Below are 19,890 nucleotides of genomic sequence, written 5' to 3' on the forward strand. Positions count from 1 at the left end.
ACATGTTCATACATATGTGGTGTAATGTAATAATGTCTGTAATGTAATATGTATGTAATGTAATGTTTTCTCATTACAGTTTCCCCTACTCTCACATGACTCCACCAGGGTCTACAGTAGTTGTCCATAATGGGTGTTCAACTAAGTTAACTTTTTTTGTCAGTACTGATATTCAGCACAGGGGGAGATACTGACAGGTCTGTTTATCATCAGGAGAAAACTATGTCTAAGATTCAACAGATAATGTGCACGGTGTCTGGCTTGTCATTTCCGTATTGCAAAAGGCCAAATCAAATGATCGAAGCGCTAGACATGCACTTCAAATCCCTAACTTTGTTAGGACTGGGATCTCGCTACACTTTGAATTAGGGCTCATGGCTGATCACTACCAGACCCTTGCCAGCAGTGTCTGATGTAATAACAGGGACTTTCACTTCCCTCTTCCTCAAAATTCAGAGTCTGCTAATACAAATATGAGAAAGAAGCTGCCAAGGAAGGAGTCGTTTGGCCCAACCCCCCCTCACACACACACACAATCAGACACACTAAACCATCATTAGAACAGCCGTATTTTGTGATACGTTTTTTTTATGTTTATCTTTGACCCTCACAAGACAATGGGCTTCAGCTGAGGTAGGAGAAGGAGATGGAAAAGCAGGGGGTGCCAAGTAAGGGTCCCTGGGGGACCCTGTGTGTCTTAAAGATAAGGCCACGAACTACAGTCCAGCATTTCCTCAGTAACACAGCCATGGGGTCTTATCAGTGGCCAGTGAAGTCCTCCTGTTACCCCACAATGGGTCTTCCACAGCTACAGTATGAAGAAAAGAAATAACCAATTCCCTGTTTAGTCTGTAAATACTGTTCTATTTTGCAAATGTATTTGGGGAAATATACGCAGATCAGACATTGAGAGAAACACATAGAGGAGAGAGGCTAAGTTTATTGTAAAAGGGAAACAACAAAGTGAAACAGACATTTAGACACAGTGGATGTCACTAGAAGTTCTCAGATTTCACTTTGACTCAGTTCAACAAGCAATTGCAGTTGTCTTATTCTGACAGTGACACTCATATCAACAACACATCACAGAGGTACAACCACAAACCCCAAATGACTGCAGACAAGACTAATAGAAAGTGATGTGACACAATGACTGCATGTGCACCTCAAGTGTGGTAATGGCCACAGGATTTTGTTCTCACCATAACATCATAGCCTATAAGTTCTCAATACGTTGGTTCAACCACAACAAAGAGTGAGAGAAAGAGCTCACACATTCTTATCTAAAACATTTTCATACCAATGTGGCAAAAGTATAGTCAAGTTACTTTTTAGTTCTATAAAATCTCAATCTGGGGGCTGATGTAAGAATGTTTATATCTAATGCCAGAGAGAGAAGGCGTCGGCTGTTCCTTTAAGTTTATATGACCTGTTTTTGGAAACTGACATAAATAACTATGTTCATCGCCATCTTTTTCCTCGAACAAGTAAACAAACATTTTAAAAAGTTGTTTTCTTCTTAGTGTTGTCTCCTGTAAGACAAGCTCAGCTTGTGTGTGTTTGTGCAGAGATCTGACCCCTTAGGCATGCCGTAGCAGCCGAAGCAATCGCTCCTGTGTCCCTCAGGGGAGCCCACCCTACGCACTGAAGCCAACCTCCGTCGGTCGAGATGATCCTGACCCCACCTAGTGGACGACAGTCTCAGCGCAGCACAGGGGTCCCCAACAGAGAAGGGAGGTGTGGGTGACGGGATTGAAAATCTTTCATGGTCAAGTTTCACAATTCGTTGTAATGGCTTTAAGATGTGTTAACACATCTTGGAGGAACCACGTGAGAAAGGCTTATATTAAAAAAAAAGAGAGGGATGAGGAAAAGAGAGAAAAAAGGAAACACTGTGAAGGGACAGAGCACCTGTTTATGTATATTGAGAAGGAAATGAGGATAGATGAACTGTGACCCAGGAGAGCCCAGCTGTTCTCTTGTGTGTATTATTCCACATTCTCTCTGCTTCCCAGGTTCAGCCATCACCGTCTGGTTTCGATAGAGCTGGAAAACACGGCAGATAATCAATCCCATACTTCACCGTGGCCTTGCGGATTGGGCCACAGAGATGGACCATTTCAAGAGAGACGATTCTCCTGATTCATTAAAGGCCGGATGTTGACAGTAACATTCCTGATGTTTAACATTCCACATGAATAGCTGACGGCAAAAAAAACCCTCACAAGTCACAGTGGAATGCTGAAAATTGGAAAATCTTTTCAATACCAGACGCAACAACAGTTTTTCAATATAGATTTCTGGCAGTATAACCAAACGAATGAAATGCCTACCACAAGGATGAGATGACACGAAACAGCTGACAGCTGAGCAAGCATGTAACACAGGGACTTTTCTTGGAATTAAAATATGCAAGTCACCACACAGGGGCTTAGACCTCAGGCATCAACTTAACGCCTCTACAGTGGTGCAGTGCAGTGGCGCCGGCAGGTGTAATCCTGTACGCACTGTGCGTACAATTTTTTCACGGCTTTATTTGTGAAATCATTCAATATTAGTCTACAAAAAAAAAACTTATATTTATTGACTATAGCCTATATTTATTGACTCATGTGCAATCTGAATATTGCCATTATTCCGAATAAAACCGGAATATGGTGTGCATGCATGGAAAACATAGACTATAAAATATGTAGCATTGTCATGACATGATAATGATTGACCTGTGGCGGTTTTCGGGCGTGGCTTTGGAGTGGGTCAATTCTGGCGCTTAAAAACACAACGTTCCATTCATTCATAATAGCCTAAATCAGTGTTTCCCAAACTTTTTTTCTGGGGACCCACTTTTTAAAAATGACAGACCACCATCGCGACCCATTCACTTTAGAGCAAACAATCATCCACCAATATTGTTAAACTTTTCTATGCCCCCCCCCACCCCCAAACAATTCTACAGTGCCATATCTGGATACGTAATAGCGCCTACTAGGTCTGGCCTACTACCACTGGTGCCACTGGTACCACTGGTGATCCACTGACTCTTCAGTTTCCCACAATTCTGCAATCTCAATTACACATCGAACGATGTTAAATACTTTCAAAGCTGTAAAAAGTTTTGTACAAACACACAACCTCAGCTTTTTCTCATCCTGCTTTGAGCACAGTTGTGTTGCATTTTGAGCATCATTAGCGTGAAAAGTTGGAAATGACTACCGAAAAGATACGCCTGTCACGGTATGTTGTGACAGGCTATGTTGTAAGAATGGAACAAGAGGCTTTTGCGCAATAGCCAAAAGATAATGTGCCTTTATTGTAGGCTAGCCTAGTAGAGTTCACAAGGTGGAAAACGAGAGGAAATGATAGCGTTTAAAATGTCCATTTAAATTGTAGCCTAATTAAGGGTGTGAATCTCTCATGTAAAAGACGATACGATTCACATCTAGATACATGGGCACGATTCGATACAAGAAACGATACATGTTCATAAAAAACGATTCAGTATGATTCGATGCGATTCGATTCTATGCAATTCGGTGCAGTTCAAGAATGAAAAGCATTCTGAAAGATTTTGCCATTAATACCTGAGCGCCCCCCCCCCCCCCCCCCCTCTGCACCTCATCCCCCCAACACTGTCCGAACGCTCCAGTTGAGAAACCCTAATCTATAGTTATGGGTTAGGAGATGTCAAATCAATCAATAGCCTAATGAAATAAACAATGAAAATGAAGGAAAATAGCAATAATTAACAATAATGTCCATCAATCAATAATGTAATAACAGTAACAACAGCATGGTCAGACTACATTAAAGAGAATATCAATAAAAACAACATCAATCAACAGCCTAATGAAAATAAACAATACGATATAAACCATAACACATAAGAAGCGCTTAATGAACTACAGTAAGTACTGAACAGATATACCTTTAGACCCCTCTTGAAAGACCCAAAACTATCACAGGAATGGAGAGTGTGGGTACCTGATCTGCATGGGTTACCATATCTGCATGATATGTCACAAAATACATTCTGATTGGTCTATTAGCCATTGCACTTCCAGAATTTAATTGGTCAGAATGAGAGCACTGGGCAACTCATTCCACTAACATGGAACCGCTGCGTTAAAGATTTACCATTTGTCCCAGGTGTCTGCCAGGCTTGTGCAAAATTCCAGAATTGAATTGAAACTGGCTCTTAATTCCAATTAAATTCTTGAATTTCACTTGCATTTCAATTGAGGTAGCAAACAGGAAGCAGAATTGCAATTCGAATTGTGCACAACCCTGGTTTCTGCAAGGAATCTCAGGGGTTCAGAGGTGTCTTTCTGGCAAATAATACATAGAGCCCAGTTCAGCTCCATATTGAAGTCTCAGAAACGAATGTTATGTATAAAAGAACAAATGAATCAAGACATTCTGACCTGCAACATGTCTACAATAGTCAATAAGAAACCAAAATAACTGAAAGTACATCTGTACTGTCACACACAAATAGGATTTAATGTGATGCAGCCTAACATAAAACTAATGACCAAACAGTGAACTCAATAGTATAAGTATAAGTACTTTTTTGATCCCGTGAGGGAAATTTGGTCTCAGCATTTATCCCAATCCGTGAATTAGTGAAACACACACAGCACACAGTGTACACACAGTGAGGTGAAGCACACACTAATCCTGGCGCAGTGAGCTGCCTGCATCAACAGCGGCGCTCGGGGAGCAGTGAGGGGTTAGGTGCCTTGCTCAGGGGCACTTCTGTTGCGCCTACTGGTCGGGGTTCGAACCGGCAACCCTCCGGTTACAGGTCCGAAGTGCTAACCAGTAGGCCACGGCTGCCCCTAAAGATAGATATAGATAGCTATATGAAAGACCTACTGTAGTTGAATTGAAAAATAAAAGAGGAAACCAAAATCTCATAACATTTTTGCTGCTTTTTAATAATTCCGCCTATATTATACAGGGCTTTTTGAGTTTTTTTTTAGGTATACAGTAAGGTGTTTTGGAACTCTATTTTACACTAATAATTTGGAAGATCTAGTGGCCTGAGCACAAATTAACAAAAGGAAGCTCATTCAGTGGTCTTAAAAGGCCATTAGCCTGAAAGTTTTACTTGAGAGGAAAAAAACAAAAACGTTTTTCATGAATATTGTTTTTTAAGTGATGTGACACTAAATTTCAATATTTCAGCTGGGCTCCTAGGCTGAAATCATTCAGGAGGTCCTAAAGAAGCTTCATGTAAAATTTGTTTTTTTTTTATCACCTCGGTAACGGTATGACTTAATATGTGCACTTCCCAACTGGACTAAAAACTGTGGTACACAGACTTGATGTCTTTACAGTAATCCTGTGCTGCAGATCTCTCAGTATAGTATCTGGAGCACATTGACCACAAACACAGTTTCTAAGAAATAGCTCAGCGCACAAAAATAGAGTCAACAGGTTACATTTTGGCCCTGTATCTTCACATGACTGGCCTACACCGAGACCAAATTCGATCATGATCAGCATAACATAGATCATCCACGTTTTGGGCCAGTCTGAATGTCGTGAGCTTAAAGATTGTTTCTGAAGTTCATTTGTTGCGCCCTCGTGGCACTTCAGCAGCCAGTGTGGTCACAGCCCCTTGCAGTTCCCCAAATATTAACAAGGTAGCACTCACAAAAACTGTTCACTAATGTTAGCAATGTTTTAATTGACTTAAACACGGATTTAACATTACCTAGCGCCAGTGGCGGTTCTAGGATTTTTCTGAGACAGGGGCCATAAAGGGGCCACATCATACACTGAGGGGCCAAGAACCGGTCAACATCCATACACAGAAAATCCCTTGTTCAGTAAGGCAGAGGCACGTTGTCTACGTGATATGCAGGACTATACACGGTATACCCAAAGTCCTTTTAGGTAAGTCCCTCCACTCGACGGCCATATTGCAATGCTTTTTGGTCACTCATCGGGCATCCTATTCGGCAGAAATATGCGTGCGCAAGGCTTCACAACACCAATCTTGCTCCAGCGGCGAGTTCACAACACATGATTGGCACGATGTCTTCACAACACACCATATGATTGGCTCAATGTATTCACATCACACCACATGATTGGCTCAATGTATTCACATGTTGACGTTTTGCCGAGGAAGGGGTGGGATATGTGAAGACAACGGCCATATTGGCGTTACAAACTAGCCCCATGCATTTCTATGGAGGATTTTTTGAGTGCTGTGTCTCCTCATTAGAAAGTCTCTGGTATACCCACTTTAAAAGCATCACCATCACCAGTCTTACCTTGTTCAAATACTTGAATGCTAAATGCTAAAAAACAAAAAAGCCAAAACAATTCTTAACAATTTTCCCATTTATTTCTAATGTGCATTGAAAACACAATATAAAACTAAAATATAATAGACACTTCAGTGGAAATACATTGATATTTTAAACAGAAATCATACATCATCATACACACATTTTTCGTTCAATTAAACAAGTTTTACTTTAACTGTTTCCCCTTTTGTTGATAAGAGAGACCACTTTCACTGCCAGTTTGCACACACACACACACACACACACACACACACACAGCATGTGAGCAACAACTACATCATATTTACACAATTTTTTCAACAACTATTTTTACAATGGTCTTATTTCGAATGGTCTTTGAAGCCACCTTCTTGCTTCCAGTTAGAAAAGCCTGATTCTGATTTGAAGACTGGCGATGGGTCATTTGAAAGCGAAAATTACGGAAGGGGTAGCAAAACACTAAAGATGGAATATTCCTACCATTTTAAGTCTTTGTATCAGAAGTCACTGAGTGGCCTCTTCCTATTTCCGTGCTGCATCTTGCGGAATACCAGTTTAGGAGAGGTTGCACAGAACCATCTGCTCTAGAATGGGAAATGTCTGAAGAGAAGAAAATGAAACAAGTTTGAGTAACTTGATTGTTATTAACTTTCATAACCCACTGTCAACCCGGCGTTTCTAAAATGAATGACAAAATATGCTCACTGTAGTGGCAATAGGAAATAGCATCATACCATTAGGAGCAGCTATGCTTGGTGACAGGTGGTTCTGAAGACTGTGGGTTGAAGTCACCAGCTCCTGCGCCATCCCAGTCTGTAGGTGAAACACAAATGCGTGTTTCACAAAATCCATGCTTGTATTCAGCATGTCGTCTGGCAACTGTAAAACATTCATTTCATGTGAAGCCCATGAATCAAATAAACTCAGAATAGTGGTTAATAACTTTGCAATGATAGCTCACATTAACTACAAAAACGTAGCATTAACTATTAGGCATGTATTCTCATGTTCATGTTAGCAGCTGCCAAACTTTTTCCCTCAAGCAAAAAAAAAAATCGAACGTTATTTACATTTGGTAAGGCGCACTAGCGCATGTTATTAATTTCGGACCCCAAACAAACAGGATATCCATTTCTATGCATTTCATATAACACCATTTCAAACACTTCATACATTACCTTTCCATACATGAAAACTATCAGCATGCTAACAAACAATCAAACCTCAACTCAAGTAACCTAACGTTAATTTAATGTTTACAGTTCACTGACAAAGTCAGTTAACAGTTCACTGCAAGCTTGCTGCTGCTTCGTAATTTAATTGATAAACTTAACATATTGTGACCGCAACAAATAAACAAACGTCCCTTTCACATAATGATGAAAACCAACATAGATTTGTGACTCACCAAGAAACCTCTGTGGAGGATGAAACGCTGCCATCGGTTCTTCACGTTAGAATTCTAGCTGATACTTTCGTTAGCCAAAGTTTGACACTTATTGATGATTGACGGTACAGGGGCCAGTCAGGGGCCAATGTGATTTCAGATGGGCCCCTGTGGCCCCGCCCCTGCCTAGCGCCGCTGTGATCAAAACGAGAAGGCTTTCGCAAGTGTTTTGAGCTGTGTGTAAGCTATTTGTGTGCGTGTGTATGTATGCGTGCTGTGAGGAGGTAGCAATGGAAACCTGAGAATGAGATGGAGTTTGAAAGTAATTGTGGTGAGTAATTACTTAATATTAACTTAGACCGGCAAACTTCAGGAAAACTTAGGAATCAGGTTTATTCTGTTACAAGCAGAGAGGGTAAAAAAATGGTCTATATGGTCTTAGGCCATGGCCAGAGGCTAACCTCTCTCTCTCTCTTCTTCAGTTCTAGTTCTCGTTCTAACAAACAATGCAAGTTAGTCACTTTTGTATGAGTTAAACAAAGAAAGAATTTGGCGGCAAAACAAGCCCACGTGGTTGGTTCTCCAGATGGCATCAGAAACACCTACTCACACCTACCCATTCTTATCTGATCAGCATGAGGAGAGATATCCTATAAATCAGAAATATCACTTATAGAACGTTCCAAACATTCTTACAATTAAATCATTACAATCCTTGTACTGCGACTATTACAATGATACCAAACATGAATACATTTAAATTTCATGACATGGATACAGTATAGCAAGGTAACATCCTTTGTCTTGTGGATCTGATTGCCCTTGGAACCAGTACATTAGCATTTCATTGGGGGAGGGGAGGGTATCTTTGTTTCATGCCAAGAGGGGCCACATGGCTAACTAAAACTAGTCTTGAAACTCCAAAATTATTGCCATCAAGTTTCATTATAGCATTTGTAATCAAGTGGAATGGATTTGACATGGACGTTGGAGATATTACTATAACAGTTTTAAAACAGCACTGATATTTTGCATTGCAAAAGTGTGTGGGGGGGTTCCAAACTAACAATTATAAAAAGTCGTATAATGGCTCCGACACCCATGAGATCAGCGTTAGCATTTGTGGAAAATGGTGATAAAATGTTAGTGTTCAGTAGTCAGTTTTTCCAGTCCATCCAGCAGGTCAAAATGAGTCTCTTCCTCAAAGTCCCTGCAGGTAACAAACAAAAACAAAACACATGGACCTGAGTGAAAGTGATACTTTTATGTTTATGTTTATAGTTCTTAGCAGATGCTTTTGTCCAAAGCAGCTTTAACATCAACAAACATTACATTAACAGTAATTAACAGCTACAAGTAAAGTCATATAGCCTAAATAAAAATAAAACAATAATAGACTTAATAGAATTCAACATTTAACATGTAAAAAACAGTGACTGTCTACAAGGAATCGAGGAATCATAGAACAACAAGCGTTTTCACTGTGATATCTTAGTGTTGAGGGATGACCAACATTGTAGATGGTCATCAGAGGACTGCAGTGGGAAAGAGTGGACAGGGAGAGGGGAGACATGGGTCATGGAATTAAGATAGCAAGGTGCAGATCCAGTAAGTGTCCTGTAGGCCAGAAGGGAGGGATTTGAGTTTAAAGGGAAACTCCGGTGATTTTCACAAAGATCTCTATTTCTCGAGGTCTGCAGTAAAAGGCTGCAGTAAAACTGAGGCTTTAGCTACTTTCAATGTTTCAGTCACAGATAAAATAGCAGTTTTGATAGAATGACAAACCAGAAACCAGACTGTTTAGGGACTAGTAAGTAGAATGGTGCAGCATAATATTTGTTCACAAAAAAAAAAAAAGACTAAAATATGAATATTAATTCATTGGTCATTAAGTGAAACTAACTGCAATTAGGTAACTCTCAAACTTTTTATGGGTATTTTAGGGGGTCACAATGCTAATTTTGCAGGTCGCTGAGTACTTAAGCCATTCATGGGGTATTTTTATTCACAGGGTAGTTTTATGGAGATGTCACACTCACGTATCCTCATCATCGGACCGGGGGTCCAGCCTGCTCTCATCAATGAGGTCATCCTCAGGGCCATCAACAGCATCATCCTGTCTATCAGCCAAGGGGCCAAGAGGAGGGCCTTCACCTGGGAGGCGGAGCCAACATCAGATACATCTTACAGCTGCTTTGGGAGTCAGAAGCCCTTTCACTGGAATTCAGAACTAGCTTCATTGGGAATCGGAATCAGCATGGGTAGTCACATTTACGTGGACACTTTTAATCTGATTAGAAACAGAATAACGGCTAAATCGGAATAAAAATTCTCATAAACACCTCAATCGGAATAAAATTCCTGATCCGATCAGAATTTTAATCGGAATGAAAGAGGTGGTGTAGTCCATTCCTATTCCAATTGAACCGCCATGTATACGGTCAATCGGATTGCCTGCTGTATCTTCTCAAGGAAAAGTAGGCAACAACGGCTATTCCGATCAAAAATTCTAAAGCGCTTGAGAGTACCTGATCGGAATAGAACATACCCCATGTAAACAAACGGCACATTTTTTTAAATCGGAATGACAAAAAAACTGTCCATGTAAACGTGGCTACTGGGATTCAGAATCAGAATGGAAATAAAAATCAGGTTTACTGGAAGTAATAAAACAAATTATCTCCCTCTCCCATTTGTCAGATTAAAGGCATAAAAGCCATCAAAAAAGGGTGGTATGTTTAATGTGTTTAATATAGACTGAGGAAGCAGGTGCCAAGATGACTCACAACAAAATTACTTTTTTCACACTAATTAAAGTTTCCACCCTTTTACAAGGCGGCAACTGTCATCAAAGAAACATATTCACACTGTTGAAAGTATGAATCATCAGTGCAAGGTCACCAAGGCAGTTAGTATTCATTTAAAACACCCAGCACTTTACAAAGCAATGATGAGCTTTTCTCAAAGTGAGAGAAGAAAAAAATAAAATAGTTTTTGCACTTAATAGGAGACATTCTCAGTTATTAGCCGTTCTAGCTTCCAGCTAAAGCATATTACAGCTATGAATAGACGTTAATTTCATTTTAAAACACTGAGGGCTCTATTTTGGCGATCTAAAACTAAGCGCAAAGCATATTTTTATCATGACTCAAATCGTATTCCTATGTTACACTCAGATTTTTAGCCATGCGCGTCTCTTTTATTGAACAATGCGCCAGGGGTGTGGCAATTAACAACCTAAGGTGTGGTCTTGGCGCATTTATAGAATAAACCTGGTCTATTGCAAAAGGCGCATATGAAGCACAGCTGAAGACGCACTGTCAATGAGCTGTAAGCAGCAGCTCCTCTACAGGATAAATGACCTTAGGTTTTTTTATTCAGTCATTCGAATATTATTGGGGTAAGTGTTGCTTTTTTCAAGCTATGTTTTCGATGGTAACCCATTGTCAGTCAATAGTGAAAGTAATTAACTGTGTATAACTGTTTGGCGTTGACTATGACACCACGGTGAAGTTAGTTAGACTAGTACAGATGTGTATAGGCTATACTCTGCTAGGTTAGTATAGCATGGTTTAGTGGAATACCTGTTCCATACGGTCTCGCGTGCAAGCAGATTCCTTCAAATGCGCCGCTGACTATCAAAATACTGATACGCTGTTTGAAGTTACGCTGGTGGTTGTTAAAGATAATGACAGATGTCATTTTCATTGGTTTAAAGGTGCCCTGCCACACAAAACCGTTTTAACTTGTATTTTTAAAAATATGTTAGGTCCATATGTGTTTGTGTTATGTTGTGAATGTGAAAATGAACTGCTACCTCTTCTGTCAGCTCTAGCCACTGAAAAGAAATAAGCGGAGAAATCAGGCCAATTACAAAAGCTGGTCCATCTGACATGGTGTTGACTAAGCTCATTACTATTCATGAGCTTGCCCAGTTAAGACCGCACCCACAGAATTCGTCTAGCTCAGTGACAGTTTTCGTATAAAAGGATGGCTGTATGTCAATGGGCTTGTGCGCTATGCACGAATAGAACTTCAACAATGCACATGCTGCCCAAGAACCCAGAGTTGAGGATCAAATGGCTTTAGTTTATTTTTTGGAACAATATATACAATATAGCCACAACACTATAATTCGAAATTAGTTCTCTGTTCATCACATTTTGAAGAGAGTGACTTCCATCAACTTTGGTGAGTTCAGCAGAGGCTTCGCAAAAAGGTTGAAGCCTGGAGCAGCACCATCGCAGCGGTCTACGACTAGTGCCCAGCCCGTAAGTAAAATGCTATTGTCAACTCAAGAAAGTGCTATGTTATACAGGTTTAATGCACTTACTAGCCTAGTAGGTTTTATGTCCATTTGGGCAATGCTAGCACTCGCTACTAGCCAAGCTAAGTTCATGCCATGAAGCTAAAATTAGTTAATTAACTATAGCTAAGTTATAACAGCTGTCGAAACTGACTAGCTGTTAGCCAATCAGAGCCAAGCAGCTTAGCTCGTTGAATATTAATGAGAACTGGCGCAAATCGAGCTGAGTCTTCATGCAGGCTTTCTATACCACGCTAGAATGGCTTGAAACAAGGTAACCAAGGTGTTTTTTCTACAAAAAATGTTACAGAGTCCATGATAGAACTTCAGACATTACCACAAAGTAATGAAATACGTGTGGCAGGGGACCTTTAAAGGATTTTACGCCCAAAACACACCCATGAGTGATTAAGAAACATAAGACCAACCTTTTTGCGCCAGGCGCTGACATTTGATAACAAAACTACCCCCAATGTGGACTGGACAAACCCCGAAATTTGTTTCAGCTATTTTCCAGTGACCGTGTGTTTTAGATCACCAAGATATAGCCCTGATACACTCTCTTGATGAAATATTTCACAGTTAAGAGATGTTCAGAGTCCAGTATATACTACTGTATGCATGCCATTAAATCCATGAGGATCAGATTCACTGTGTCTGAGAGGTTCATGATGAGGACAGGTGGTGATGGAGGATAAACTGTACTGCAGACATAACTTCATCTGGGGGGAAGGCTACAGTCACTGTCACCTCATTTCACTGCTCTGACAGTTCAGACAGTGGAAGTGAGCAGGCAAATAAGACGCACATAGTTAGTGAAGAAACTTTACAGAGAACTCGGAGAAACTCTGGAGGAGACTGAGCCGGGAAAAATCTAACTTCCCTTCCCTTCTCCATCACCATCGATGACATCTAGTTTTTTGAGGAGCATTTTTGAATTACAAAGCTTGGGGAAAAGAAGTCCCAGGCATATACAAATGTGTAGAGACAGATAGACAGACAGACACACACACACATATTCTCTCTCTCTCTCTCACACACACACAGCCACACACACACACAGCCTCTCACACATACACACACACACACACACACACACACCTTTTCGGTGTATAGTGTAGGTTTTGAAAGCCGTGCTGAGGCTGGCTTTCTCCAGCAGGCTCAGGAGACGCTGCGGAGGCTCCCGGTCCCACCGTCTCCTCTCTCTCTTCTGCGGCGCCTCAGAGGCTAAAGACTCTACAGACCAGAGATGAAAACGTCTTGCTCATCTCGTTTCTTTTTAAATACATCACAGCTTCAATGATAATTCAAGGACGTCCCATTTTATAGGCACTATTCAATCCTTTCAAATTATCTTCATGAAATACTGTCAGAGGCTCAGGACATCACAATCTGACAAGACTGAATCATTAAATTATTTTAGTGCACTGGGTGTACACCGTGGTATAGGATATAATTGCCTTGCCATACTTTGGCCAGCAGTCAAGCAGCAGGATATGGTTAGTATGTGAAGAATGGGTTACTGAACAATCTGAAGAATGTTCCTGGTTAAGAGTATGTGACTGCATGAGAGCTGTGCTTTATGTCGGAGACAATTACCTGAACATGCCTCGAGGTCACCGATAGGCATGCTGTCCGAGGAAATTACATCAGCATTTTTGAGGACCTCCAGGACCGTCTCGGAGGGGCCTGCAGCCCACCTCCGGCGAGGCCTCAATTCTCCTTCGTGACTCTCCCCAAAAGTGCCTGATCAAAAACACACACACACAAGCTGCACATCCAACAAACCCTGAGGCAGCAGAATTTCTTATTTTCCTCCTAACTCCCATGTCATTTGAAAAGTTGGGGCTCTTCATTAATATTTTCCACGAGAGTTAGATGGTGAAAAACAGCTTGTAGGACAGTCATAATAAAATACTGGGCATAAATGGAAGACTTAATGCATAGTAGTGGTGTAAAGGTACACATATTCATACGGAACCGTTTAGGTACTGGACATTAGGTTCAATACAGAAGTTTACCGAATGTACCATCTTTAACAGTAATCAGCAGTAGGCTTTTTTGCTTGCAGACCATGTTTCACATTTGGGTTCCCACCCAAACATTAAGTATCGGACCATATGTCAAAAACAGCACTTTATGAGGCTTTTTATGAGGTGTTAAAGACACACAAACTTTCAGTGTACATACTCTCTACTGTCGAGGCGGTGAGAAGTGTCTTCTGACCAAGTAGTTTGGCCACCGCTTTACCATCCTCTCTCCTCCAACGCTGAACACGCTCGGTCTGTGGTTTCTAAATATAAAAAACATTTTAACCACCACGAACAACACACTTCACGTGATGTATTGCAAAATGAGAGCGAGCCAACAAACAACAGGATGTGTGAATGCACACGGGGTAAAAGTGTGGGCAAGAGCTCATCTTTGCAGGGAAATTCCGCAAAAGCATCTGACTGCCACTATACTGTCAGGTGATCATACTGTTTTATGGGTAGACAGTAGGGCTGCATGATTATTGCAATCACAATTGGAACCAAAGCAATTACAGCATAGTGCTTTTAGGCAAGTCCCTCCACTCGGCGGCCACATTGCAACGCTTTTTGGGCACTCATCGGGCATCTATTTCGGCAGAAATGCACGTGCACAAGGCTTCATGACACCAATCTTGCTCCAGCGGTGAGATCACAACACATGATTGGCTCAATGTATTTACAACACACCACATGATTGGCTCTATGTATTCACATGTCAACATTTTGCCGCGGAAGGGGTGGGATGTGTGTAGGCAACTACCATATTGGCATTACAAACGAACCCCATGCATTTCAATGGAGGATGTTTTGAGTGCTGTGTCTCCTCATTAAAAAGTCTCTGATTACAGTACCTAATCGCAAAAGCTACAAATAATCATGCACGTCACATTTTTTATTTTTATATTCATTTCATCCTCCTTGACTATGCCCCTTCTGCTTGGTGGGTGTGCGTAGTGCGTGAGGGGCACAGAAATTGGTAATTGGTGAGCTTCTTGTGCACCGGGCGTGTTCACCAATCAGGGGTAGCACAAGTTAAAGAGAATATTAAACTGAATCAATTAATTGACATTCATAAATCATATCTCAAATTTCAATAAAAAATCGCAATTAGATATTTTGCCCTAGTAGACAGATGTCAACATAAGCACACATGAATATCAATGAGATAAAAAAAAAGCGTAAAGACCTCATGTCCTACAAGACCATGGGAAACCACTAACTGTGCTGAGCTGGCTCTGATTTCGCTTCGCTCATCATTTCATCACTCATGATCTCAGTGTTGTGTCTCTAGTCAGCGTGGGAAGCGAGTGTTGGAAGCTCTGTAACATAACCCTGTATAGTGTCACTCCTGGACTAGATGCTTTTCATTACCAACAGGAAGTGGCTGGTGAGCACTAAGGCTCTACTACACATACTGATGACACTCGGGGCCAGATGTACGTACATTTGCGAACGTAGCGGTATCAGCGTCATGGACACGCCGCAGACTGCGAACGCTGTCAGACCCAAGTTTCCGTCGTATTTATCAATAGTTCAATCCTTAGTGTAAACTGCGCCTTTCTCTGCCTTTCTCCGCCCATAAACGCAATTTACGAACATCCACAACTGAATGGCAGCGCCTATACAAGCCCAGTTGAATGAAGTAAACTGATGACAACATTAAAAAGAATCAAACGTTTAGCGATCATGAAATAATATTATACATGATAAGATGTAAACAAGCAGGGAGATAATGAAGATCAGTAGTTCTACTCAAACTACGTGTGCACGTAGGCTATGGAAGATTGGTCAAATCTAGCAAGTAGGAAAGTTTAAGTGAATGACGTGAAAGTGAAAGTAAGACATTCGAAAGGCCAACGAAAGTTAAGGTTGCCTTTGGTAATACAAATACTTTCACCACAAAAAACTGTTGCTCTAAATAGTGATTCTGTTGTCTTTGAAAGGTTCTCTTATTGACGCATTGAACTGCAATTTGGATTAACACCTGCTTTTACAAGGCGGAAGTATTTAGGCGCAGAATAGACGTGCGCTTTCAGGAGCAGTCTTTGTACATACTGCGGAATACATAACTAGGCGCTATTTACTCTTCCCCTCCCATCTTTTTACGCTAAACTCCCACTTTCCCCTGGATCCTCCCAAGAATGCATATGCATGACATGACAAACGCAATCTGCCACTCTCAGCTCCTGCGACAGGCAGTTTGCACTTTTACATCATTGCGGCCTGTTTGTACATAGCTCGCAATGATTTTACACGCACATTGCGAAACAAATACGCCTGAAGTGGGCGCAAAAGCGTTAGTACATCTGGCCCTCGGAGCGCACCAGGAAGATGAGCTCCAGATGCTGGCGGATGTACCTCGGGAGTCTGCAGATGTTTCTGCAGCAACCTGGAGATGCGGTGCGAGGTCAGGATGGTCTGGACGGAGGGCCGGTCCCTGGGGTTGGTCTTAAACATGTGCTTGATCAGGTAATGGAGCTCGTACGGGAGGTGCTTGGGCAAAGGGTCGTAGGCACCTCGACATACTTTCAGGATCAGGCTCTTCCAGCTGCAGGCCTGGAACTAAAAACAAGGACCAGAGATCGAGGAGAGTAGGGGGGAGGACAGGAGAGGGGGAGACAATTCAGAAGGAGATGACAAGGACATTTAAATGTAGGACAACTGCCTGGATTCAGACAACTGATATCCCAATATATTTTTTCTATATTTATGTACATGAAATTTAACTAGGGAGAGATAATACATTACCGGGTGCTTAAGAGTGCAGAGCTCGTATAGCACACAGCCCAGTGACCACACATCACTGCAACACACAAACAGAGAATAATGTTTTTGACCAGCGTCTGAACAGCTCTTCGATTAAACAGTAAACCTATCCAACCCCCATTACAGAAAAAGCATTCAGTTACACAAACGGACAAAAGCACACAAGGTCAGACAAGGTCACAAGGTCAGACACCAAAAGGGGTTCACTTTGATATACTGGGCTGCATCAGGCAGGGATAGTTTGCACAGTATACACCATACCTTTTGTTGTTATATGGTTTACTGTCCCAGATTTCTGGAGATACATAATAGGGAGTACCAACGTATGTCTGAGCACAACCTTCAGCACTGCACCAAAATACACAAAAAAAAAAAACATTTAGCGAAGCATAACAGGATTTCTCGTTAATATGACTAACAAAAGACTTTGAAAAACGGGAATTTCTGTGCTGCCTTTCCGGTACCTGCTCAGAAGACAGGCCGAGCCAAAGTCTCCCAGCTTGACTGTTCCATTGTCTGTCAGGAAAATGTTCTGCCGAGGAAATGAGAGGGAAGTGAATAATGTCATTTTTTTGTCATTATCACAATAAAAATCACCCACTGAGTCAAAAGGTGATGGGTCACCTTCACAAAAAATAGAGGCACTAAAATAAATGTGTCTGTCAGCAAAAGTTTATCTAAGAGCTCAATGCTGATTGTTTTTCCTGCCTCTGAAAAGACTTGCCTCATAAAATAAAGAGTGATGGGTGGCCACTCCATTCCAGCCCCCAACCCCCATAGGGCTACTCACTCTGGTCAATGAGGGAGCCAGATAATTACTCATGCGTTTAACACAGTACAAAACTGGGGACCCCCTTGCATCCAGCTACTGTAATAAACAGCCTTGACCTCTACAAGTTCTGGGCCGTTGATTCAGGGCGCTCTTAGTGAAAGTCACATTCAGCCATCTGATAAAAAATGTTTACCTTGGATTTCAAATCCCGATGTAGGACACGCTTGTCGTGGATATGTTTGGCACCTGAGCACATCTGGGCGAACCATTTCAAGACCTACAGGACGAGGGTGCGAAGAAAACAAAGGAGTTCATTCCCCTCGAGAGACTGCTGACATTCACTCCTCATTAGAAGTGCTTTAGTGGAAAGGTTGGCTTATAGATGGTAGCATTTGTTATCTTTTTTTGTCTTACAACATCCTCAGAGAAATGTGCGTTCTTTTGCAGACGGATCCTTTGAAGCAGGTCACCTCCACCACAGAACTCCATGGCAATGTACAAATAGCCGTCAGCTGAGAGGATGAAACATACGAAAGAGAACGACTGGTGACATCTCATTTCACATGTTTAGACCACAAACACTGTTGTTGCTAAATACTCTTGCAAGTATGTAATATTTGTGTTCTGAAGAGAGGATAGAACTGCAAACGGGGAGTACACTGCATTCCATTATGTATTTCCCGATGTAGCCTAAATGACACAGGTGTGTGCACAATCATTTTGCAGATTGTTTTTGTAGAATATCCGGTTCTAATGGCCTTGGAACTCCTGCTTGTTGGTTTACTTTCTTTACTTTATTTGAGGTTTGAGGTTGATCTACACACATTGTGTCAGGAGCCCTGCTAGAAAATTTGAGGCATATGACAAACAATGATCCCCCCTTCATTTTCTATATGGAGAACATAACATCCAAAATTGCTCAAAAGGACCTTCAAATGAATCCTTAAAGGCCACAATATTTGGATGCTTCATTTTGGCCAGGAGCACTGCTTCTCTTCTGGACTGTGCTCCACTTCGAGCCTTCTCAAAAACACAAAGAAAGAAAGAAAGAAAGAAAGAGAGAGAGAGACTCTTAACCATCTGCCTTGACAGCGTATAACTAGCCACACTGCAGGTCTTAAGGCTATTGCATATTGTAGGTTACCTTTGGAATTTGGATTTCTTTCAATACCCATTTTGTTTCACAGTTTTTATGCTGGACCAATAGGGCACGACCAAAGGATCCCTCCCCAATCACTTTCAGGATCTTGTAGTCATCCATACCGACGAAGAAGTCCTGTAGCTGAGATGGGACACAAAAACACCCAATTATAGACCCTTTCAACAAGGTAAACAAAAACAATGCTTGAACGTTCTATTTGGGCCCCAATCTAGGCCTACTTCCTCTGCATTAAGATAACATATGGAATGTTAAAAAGGAAGTCTTGTGGGGCCAACTATGATGCTGATAATGGAACTCTCTTGAAAGGGTCCATAGAAAGGCTAGCGAGAGACTGGATTCAGCTACTTAACGAGCAGTGGCGTACGAAATTGATGATCACTTAAGCTACAAGTCATACTCGACGACGATATCATATCACTTAGGCTACTTAGGTTATTATCAACCACTTTACAATTCCGAACAGGGGTGTGGTGTGGTGGTGGTATGGTGCCGTGCGGTGCGGTGCGGTGCTGTCCGTCTGTCTTTGTAATCTAAAATGCAGAGCTATGTGAGGATTAATGCAGTCGTATTCGGTTTAGCACAAAACATATATGGTGAGTTAACAGCTTGAACCACATTTACTTGCACATAGGGGTGGTAATCGTGTGGACTAAAGGAATAAGTAGGTGTAAAGAAGAACAATGAAATTTCACTTCCACTTACACGGGGCAGAGTCGAATGTGCATGCTTGTTCCGTGTTGATAAGTGACGTAACACATGCGTCACTGCCCAAGCCTCAACCAACGTTGTTGTTTTGACTTTTATTACACAGAAATAAGTCGTATCAAAGAACGACATCTTGTTTAGGCCTACATTTAAATGGCTGTTTAAGGGTTGCATTTATACATACATGCATTTAGCCTACACGAAAACGTCAACGTTACTGCTTTTTTTGTTGAGGATCATTTCACATATTTTTGACCAGCAGGTGGCAGACAAGACCTGGGTGATCGGACTGTCTTTAAAAAGCCCTTGGATTCATCCTGATCTCTTGATGTTATCTTGCGGATTAAGTAATGTTTCAACAACTAAGTCACGTTCAACAACTACCACAATGCAAAAACACTAGAAAACTGAACTATTTTCTGATCTCATGATGTCCATGTCCAAGTTGCCAGCAACTCAT

General features: G+C 41.4%; 1 protein-coding gene across 2 annotated transcripts; it reads right to left on the reverse strand.

The window, feature by feature from the left end:
• Positions 1-8,060: 8,060 nt before the first annotated feature.
• On the reverse strand, positions 8,061-19,743 carry nek3 (NIMA related kinase 3). Of its 2 annotated transcripts, none has more exons than XM_042064463.1 (13): positions 19,428-19,743; positions 18,708-18,845; positions 18,493-18,583; positions 17,978-18,075; positions 17,757-17,840; positions 17,256-17,323; positions 17,053-17,139; positions 16,774-16,828; positions 16,384-16,587; positions 14,183-14,285; positions 13,592-13,738; positions 13,094-13,228; positions 8,061-8,896 (listed from the first exon to the last, which is right to left on the reverse strand). In XM_042064463.1, exons 1-13 carry the CDS (start codon positions 19,602-19,604, stop codon positions 8,844-8,846), a joined length of 1,440 nt encoding a protein of 479 aa, XP_041920397.1. In that variant the 5' UTR covers positions 19,605-19,743; the 3' UTR covers positions 8,061-8,843. The 2 variants fall into 2 exon arrangements, with proteins under 2 accessions (XP_041920397.1, XP_041920396.1); XM_042064462.1 differs by lacking the exon at positions 19,428-19,743 and adding an exon at positions 9,726-9,840 and having other exon boundaries at positions 18,708-18,839.
• Positions 19,744-19,890: the final 147 nt, after the last annotated feature.

The sequence above is a fragment of the Alosa sapidissima genome, chromosome 15 (genome assembly GCF_018492685.1).
Source record: "Alosa sapidissima isolate fAloSap1 chromosome 15, fAloSap1.pri, whole genome shotgun sequence".
Lineage (NCBI taxonomy): Eukaryota > Metazoa > Chordata > Actinopteri > Clupeiformes > Clupeidae > Alosa > Alosa sapidissima.